The 8,654-nt window shown below is 32.8% G+C and overlaps 1 protein-coding gene across 1 annotated transcript; it reads left to right on the forward strand.

Moving 5' to 3' along the window:
• LOC9299896 lies at positions 1–1,301 on the forward strand. Its single transcript, XM_021015583.1, has 2 exons — positions 1–1,128; positions 1,212–1,301. The coding sequence occupies exon 1, from the start codon at positions 90–92 to the stop codon at positions 846–848; it is 759 nt and encodes a 252-aa protein (XP_020871242.1). The 5' UTR covers positions 1–89; the 3' UTR covers positions 849–1,128; positions 1,212–1,301.
• Positions 1,302–8,654: the final 7,353 nt, after the last annotated feature.

Below are 8,654 nucleotides of genomic sequence, written 5' to 3' on the forward strand. Positions count from 1 at the left end.
AGTTGCAGAGTAATAGGTCACTGTGATAGGAGAATTGCAGTGATGTTTTTAATTTTACTTTCATGTTTCGTTTTGCAGGATCTTAAGTGATGAAGACAAGAGGAGGATTAGTCCGTCGAAGTAAACGTCAACAAGGCTTGGATGCTGTAACAGTCATGCAGCGGCCAAAAGCCACCAAAACAAAGAAGAAAAGAATAGGAGAAGTGATGACTGATGTTGTTAACCTTGAGGAAGCTGAAGAAGCTGTTGGTGATCTTGTTCAAGATGTTCAGAAGTTTGGTGATATAGCTGCTGAGGAAGTTGTTGGTGGTCCTGTTCAAGAAGTTCAGAAATTTGGTGATGTAGCTGCTGAGGAAGCTAATGGTGATCCTGATCAAACTGTTTCTGAGAAAGAAGTTGCTAACACTAGTCAACAACCAGCTGAGCAAGTAGATGCTCAAGATGATGATGAGACTGTTGAACCTATGGCAGTTGAAACTGACAATATGAATCAAGATTCTCAACCTGTTGCATCTGAACCTAATGCTAGGGAAGATGACTCTCATCGTACTGATGCTGGAACTGAGATGCGTAGCACTTCAGGACTAGGAACACCGCAGTCAGCTCCCACTATAAAGAAGAGAAGAGGGCCGACCAAGATGCGTAAAGTGGCTAAGGATCCTCAGGACAGGGTTGAAGTGTCATTCACTGAGCTTGGTGAACATGTAGGTCCTGGTTCAGTGACACTATCATCATTTGTTGGTGCTATTGTGCGTGAACATGTTCCGGTAACACTTGATGATTGGAGAAAACTGGATAGTCAGACAAAGGATACACTTTGGGAGGAAATACAGGTTTATGAACATTAGTGTATAACAATATTTACAATTTCTGATATTCTTATTAAACTATCAAGTCTAATTTATGTTTATTTTGCTACAGGGGAGGTTTAATTTGCAAGAAGAGTGGCAGAAAGAATCTGTTTTCAAGCAGATGGGTTGTATATGGAGGTCTTCAAAGTCTAAGCTCCTAGGTCTAGTTAGAGATGCAAAGAGTAGCACAGAGAGAATGAAATTGAAACCAAGCAATATCCCATCTATTCCAGTTTGGAACTCTTGGATTAAGAGTAGGACTAGCACAACTTTTAAGGTTACACTTGTTACTATTTTCTTTGTTATTCATGTGATTTGTCTTGGAGAAAAATAACCAAACCTACTTGATTGATATTGCAGGAAAAAAGTAACAAGTTCAGGGCATTGAGGAGGGCTCAGATTCCCCACACTACCAGCCGCAAGGGAATGTTTTGCCTAGCTCATGAAATGGTGAGACTCTTTTCTGTAATGAATATCAGATTGTATAATAAAAGGTAACAAAATGCTAGCTGATAAGTAATCACTTTGGCTTATTTGTAGAAAAAAAAAAGTGATGACCCTAAAAAGATCACTAGGAGTAAGGTTTGGATAGCAGGACACACTCACGCTGATGGTAGACCCGTGAGGCCAGAGTTTGCTGACACTATTGTAAGTAATCTTTCTCTTCTTAATGTCTATGTCCCTGATCATTAAGGCAATCTACATGACCCAATTTGTGCTCAATTATTTGTATCAGGAACAAATACAATCACTTGATAGTCAAATGGACGCCACATCAGGTGATAACATAAGAGAAGATGTTGTCAGTAAAGTGTTGGGAAAAGACAAACCTGGACGTGTCAGAGGGATGGGCAGAGGGATAACTGCTACCAAGCTAGCTTTCATTCAGGCTAGCGACTCTAGACTTGAAGAGTTGCATAACGAGGTTAAAGACTTGAAGAATCAGATCCGTGACTTGGCTGGAAAGAATGTAAGTTTATCTCTCCTTATTATAATGAATTAGCTGAATATAGTTATGTCTTCAACAATTCTTTTTCTTATTTGTTAGAAAAACTCTGGTGCTGGAATTCTCAATCTGAGGTTCGTGATGTAGGCAAAGGAGTTAGGTGTCAGATACTGGATTGGTATGCGAATAAAGATATTGTTGTTGGTGAGGGAGAATTTTGCTCTGCTGAACCTCAGTATCGGATTGGCCGCATTCCACTGGGTGAACATAATTTTATTTATATACGAAATTATATATATACTAGATGTTAACCGGCGGTACACCGCGGGCCTATATGTTAATTGAAGAAAAAAAACTAATATTTTTTAAAAGATGATTTATAGATATATGCTATTGTTTTGTTTTATCTAAATGTATGGTACACAGCATGACGATATTTTATAACAAAAAAATTAAAACTTTAAGTTGTATTTGTTTTGTTTAGTGTTTAAGATTGTATAATTGTATTTTGATTGTTAATTCTAGAATTTCACCCGTAAAATACAATCCCCGTATTAATATCGACCTAAATCCGTCCCACCATATAACCTCATCCCGTGAAATTAAACTTCATTTTGTACTTTTTTATAAAGTTCAAATTTTATAATATTTGAAACTGCAGTCAAGTTTTAACTTTTAATATTGACTCAAACTTCATAATTAAATTTTGATTTTTATATCTAGGATTTCATCCGTAGTATACCGTCTCGTATTAATATCTTTTATAAATATTTAGAATGTTTAGACTTCTTATAAATTTTTATAAAATTCAAATATTTATAATATTTGAAACTTCATAAATGTTTTAATATTAAAAACGTTTAATAAAGTTTATCTTTTTAAAAAGTTTAAATAATTATAATATTTAATTTGTAATAATCTTTAAATATTAAATATTTTAAAACTTTATAAAAGTTTTAATTCTTTACAATAAAGAACCGGAGTAAACCGGATAACACTTTTAATTTTGGACACCAATAATTAAAGTTTTCTTCTCATTCGTTTTCAAAATCATTTTGGTCATTTTTATAGTATGATTCTGAATCATTGCCCAATTTTTTAAGCATTGTGGTACATTGTACACCTATTTTTTTTGCTTCATCGATTGAGTAATATATGTTTGTTTTTAAAAAAATTGAATCACATCATTGTAGGAAAATCTAATATTTTATTAATTATATATATTTTATATAAATTCAAAATAAATCAAATATAAGATCAAATAAAAACAAAAGAAGAATCATATATTTATGTTTAAATTAAGTAGAGAAATGTGAGGAAATTAGCAATTAATTCAATGTAGTTAAAAAAAAAATATAAGATTTAAATGAGAATTAAGGATTTAACTAAATCTTTTAAAAAGTAGTTAAGGTAAAAAACAAATATGGTTAGTTTAGAGATATCATATAGTATATGTTTCCGATTTAGATGGTAAGTAAGTAATTAATGTCATTTTAAATTTTTGTTAAATGGTTATCATAATATAGAGATTTTTAACTTTTATAAAATTAATTACTTTGAAAAATAAAAGACAATCAATAAGAAGAAACATTACATAGCTATATTTGTGTATCATATAAAAGGGTTTAGATAATGATTTTTTTTTCTTTCTTTCTTTTTCCGTAAATTGTAAATCTTTTTTTTCACCTCAATAAAAGAGTCGCCAATTGTTATACAAAAAATCTTTATCCCCTTGGATTATCTTCCTGATTCAGCACAGATCTTTTATCGATTACACCTATGAATTCAGATTTGAAAAAAAAAACATACCAAACCAATTTAATAATCCTACAACTTCACAACCACGTGACCTTAACCCTACTCCACAATTCCGGTTTAATAATCAAATTCCAAAACCCAAACAAACAATCGTACGAACCATCACCACTACGTGTGACCAACATCACAAGCCAACTCACGATTCCAAGTTTTGATTCTGGATTTAAATTACGAAAGGGATCTTTTGGTTTAGCTTGGTTTACTTTCACGGTTTAATAATCACAACAACACCAAGCAACACAGACACGAGAAATGGATTTGCCGGAATATATTTCTCTGCAAGTTTTCTCGATGGTTTGATCTCACAGTTCGAACGACAAAGTGGATCTGCGATGGTCCAGATCAAAACCTAATTTTGAAGAGTTCTGAGTGCTATTCCACATCTTTCACCAGTTTTGATTCGAAGAGGTGATGCAAAATTGATAAACAACGACACTGGAAAAGATGATTCGAAAATCCAATTATCGCATGGAGACCCAAAACAGGCTTTTGATAGAAGTAGAAATGGTTGTCATGGTTGGTGTTTAGATCTTGTGAAATGAGGGTGTATTTATAGTGTTATGATATGTTTGTAGGGTTTTAGATTAGAGAATTTAAGAACATCTTGGTGAGCAAGTATAAAATAGCTTTACAAATCTTTAAATCGATAAGATATAGAATATGCTTTATAGATGCTTCGTAGAAAATAAGAAAAATCTTTTGATTGTGCAATATTTCCTATTGTTGTTATATATATTAAATGTAGATTTAATATTGTTCAATTTTATTAGGAAACATAAGAGATGTACCGAATATTTTTAGCATACAAATAGGAAAAAATGCGATTATAGAAAGATAAGTTTGAAGAGACAAATTAGAAACAAAATCGGTTTGGTAATATATTCAATTTAATTTTTGGAATGGTAAGCATTTAAGATAATTTCGAAAATATATGTATAATTAAAGAATTAATTTCGTTATGGTACTCGAATATATTAGGAATATTCGTATTGTTAGTTTATTTAATTCATAAATTATAATTTGCAGATTTAAAGGAAGATCTTCTCGAGATTTTAGGAATATAATCGAGATTTTAGTAACAAATATGATCACATTAAATTTTCGAAAGATTTGAAAGATTTGTGTCCAAATTGTTAGAAACAAATTAGGACAGATAATTTTTGGTTAGTATCTTATTAATATTTTCAAATCTTTAGAATTAAACCCATTGACATTATATTGCTGAATTTATTTTTTTAAAATTACGTAATATTAAATAAAAAAATTAAATAACTAACTATTTTCATTTGATGGTGTAGACAAATTATTATTATTATTTATGTAATTTAATTACAAATAACAAATATTAATTTTTATAACAAAACAAATTATTTTCGTAAGAACAATTTTTTCCCAAATCAATATTTTACAAAATATTTATTTTAATCACATATTCTTTCTATATAGAAATAAATAGTTAAATAATTATGGTTAGAAGTAGTTAAGGTAAATAACAAATATGGTTAGTTTAGATATATTCTATATATTTCCAATTTAGGTGTTAATTAAGAATTAATGTGGTTTTAAGACAACATTTCTAAAATTCCTTATCCAAGATCCGGATAGAGTTAAATCCGGGTAACACCCGGATCCAAATGAATTAATGCAAAAAAACTCTATAAAAATGTATATGTAGATATATATCCATCATTTATTTTATAAACCAAATTTAAATAGAACTGAAATTACTAAAAATTTACAACAATGATTATCCAAATAAAAATTCACAGATTTTTAAATCAAATTCAAATTAGACAATCGATGACATATTTTCAAACGCGATAAATAATAGGATGATTAACTGCTATAATACTAAATGCAATCAAATAAACTCTTTAGCAACATAAGGAAACTGCTATTAATATATTAATTGGAAATAACTACCAAATGCTATAATAAACCGTGCTATAAATAAACTATTTAATAACAAAAACAAACTGCTATTGAAAACTCTACAATTGCATATAAAGCAACGCTATCAATAAATAATTAAATATAGCACTTAAGAAAAGCGCTATAGAAAGTGGAAGACCTATTATCGCGGGCGATGACATAGCGTTTTTATTAACGCTGTCGTATTGTACAATAGCGTTTTTATGACGTTATTAATACCCGATTTTCCTGTAGTGAGACTAAGGGTTTTGCTGGATATACGCACCAACAAGATGATCTTCTTAGAAAAGGTTTTTGATAAAAAAAAAAGATGAGTTCTCATAAGAGATTACAAGAGGATATATAGGAGAGAAGAGAATGTAGAGAGACAAGTCTTGGAACAAGCTCCAAGGCTGCCTAGAAACTTAACAAAATATTAAAGATAGAATTTGAATAGAAAATACTCTTTGGCTTCAAAGATGACCCTTGAACTTCTATTTTCGTCACTCCTCTTGACCAGCAAATTAAACACTTGGTTTGGGCTCTTCTTGGGCTTGTGATGGCCATAAAATAGGCTGGACTCCATATATATTCCATGGGGTAGACTTCTGAATGGTTTACCATGGGCCGGATCAACAAATGGGTGATTTGAATGTGAATCATTTGCCTCATTAAAAACCTTGTCAAGAAAACCCATTGGGACAAAACTTGACAAGGGAAAAAGAGTACAAATGAGACACATGCCCACTTGATGATCATGTATCAAAACCAGCGAGGTTAAGATAACATCTTTTCCATACTCTTTCTCCGCTACAAGCTCATTCCTTAGTTCAAAACGCTCCTCAGGTTCAAGCTGCTTCCCTGCTTCAAGCTCCTCCTCGGCTACAAGCTCGTCGCCATGTTCCAAGTCTTTTATGCTTTCCAGGATCATATCATCCTCTCCCTCTTGAAAAGGATTTGACCTCAAATCCGATTTGTCTGCATTGAAAAGAACTAAGTTAGAAACACTGAAACTGGAACTCACATTACACTTGTAGCTCAAGTTGATAAGCATTGTCGCTTGTTCGTCTTCTTATGTTGAATGGACCATTGATCCTTGGCATCAGTTTGGACTTTTTTTCAGCTGGAAATCGTTTCTTCTTCAGGTGTACCCATACTTGTTCTCCAACCTCAAAGATCATTCTGAAATAAGCAATGGGTTTCTTATCCTATATCACAACATCTCCAATGCCAGTTCTCACAAAGAAATTAGACGAGAGAACTTCTAAGTCCAGTGGCTCCTCTTTTGTTCCTGCAATGTTGTCAACAGCTTTTGCAAAGAGCAAGTGTGTTATCATAGTCATGGAATCACTATAAACAAGTAAACATGTCTCAGCTTTGATCAATGCATTATCCTTGAAATGTTCATGTTTTACTTGCGTCCTAAGACATGAGTTTGGTTCCAAATATTCTATAAATAAATCTAACTCTTTCTTGATGTTTCCTAGATTTGATAAACTCATAATAACAGTTCTTGTAACATGAGAAACAAAGCGAGTGAAAGAGTTACTTACCTGGATAAGGTTCACAGTGTGTTCGATGCTTGGTATCATCACAATTAATGAAAGTGGTGTTGGATCCGGGGGTTCTTCTTGGATCAAGGCATTGTTGGTGACCAACTCCTCCTCACTAGATGTATCTAAAAACTCTCCTGGTCGCCATTGATAGGTATGGAATGAATCCAATGAAGAAAGATCCATTTTAGGCTCCTCGTGAAACATGTGAAGTAAATTGACCAAAATCTCGTGAGGTGTAGGACTTGAACGTCCTAGATAATCTCCTGGTCTCCAAATGTGGCTTTGAGAATCATCATGGATGGATGGTAGTCCTATAGGTTTATCCTCCGCGAACATGTTCTCATAATCCTTACTAGCCCTCACAAACAAATTTGATTGCTTGCCTATGCGTTCTTCTGTGTACTTTGGCCGAAATTGATCTTGACAATCTTCACGAAGATCTTTTGATTGATTCCAATGATGAGTGCTTATCTCTAGATCATTAGTCTTCTTGGTTGGCCTCAAAATTGTGCAATATGAACCAAGAGAAAGCAAATTAGCTTTCATTCGTTTTTGGGAGTTTAGATAGTAACCTCGGGTTTTAATTCGTGGTGTAGCATCTGGTGGTTTCTCCTTGATTACACTATTGTATTCAGCTTTAGATAATTGATTGTGGACCAGAACTGCTTCAGCTTGAGTTAATTCTCCAATTCCACTCATGGCTCCTTGTTTGGGTTTCTTGTAGATGGATTGAGGCTGCTGCAAATCCGGCGGCTTTTCTTTGATTGCCAATATGTTTAGTGCACCTTCAGCTTTCCTCACGTTGTCATGTATATGGAGTGGAACCTTGAATGTTCCTTTTCTTGATGTTACTTCTCCTAAGTAGTTAGCTCATGTTCCCTTTTTAGCACTCATGGAATAGAACAAATGCATTATACTAGAACAAGAGAATTCAAAAACACAATCCTTCAAGATTGGTTTGCAAAGCTCATTGAACGGATTTGATTCATGTAACTCATATAAAGTTTTAACCAATGCATTTTCGGTTTTAGTTCTAAACAGCTCTAATGCGTTGCTACACAAAGAAACTCTCAAAGAAGAGTTAAATTCAAGAAACTCATAAAACATAAAACTTCTTGGCTTAAAGAGCTTTTCAAGTGTTGGTGTTTCAAAAGTTGGAATCAATTTGTCAAAAACAGATTTTGAAACACGAAATTCTTTCACTTTTTCCAAACCAAATCGTTTTTCATCTTGAGCAAAAATCAAAACAAACAAATTAGGCGTTTTGTTAACTAAATCAATTTCCTTACAGTGCTTTTGATGGCGCTCATTTGACTCAAGGGTTGGTTCAATAACAAAGATAGTTTGTTGCTCCAAATTAGTAACAATCGATGGCAAACTCCTTTGAACTTCTTTCTGAGATTTTTCTTCAAGAACCTGTGAAAAACAAAATGTACTACTCGGTTGCACCGGTTTGGAAAGGATCAGTTTATCACAAGCTTGATCAATTTCAAGCACAAAATCAGGTTTCTCAAAAAGATCACACATATCTTTCACAAATTCAGAAGGAAGAGGAAGCTTAGCTTTTTCTGA

Source organism: Arabidopsis lyrata, assembly GCF_000004255.2.
Source record: "Arabidopsis lyrata subsp. lyrata unplaced genomic scaffold ARALYscaffold_8, whole genome shotgun sequence".
In the NCBI taxonomy this organism is placed as follows: Eukaryota; Viridiplantae; Streptophyta; class Magnoliopsida; order Brassicales; family Brassicaceae; genus Arabidopsis; species Arabidopsis lyrata.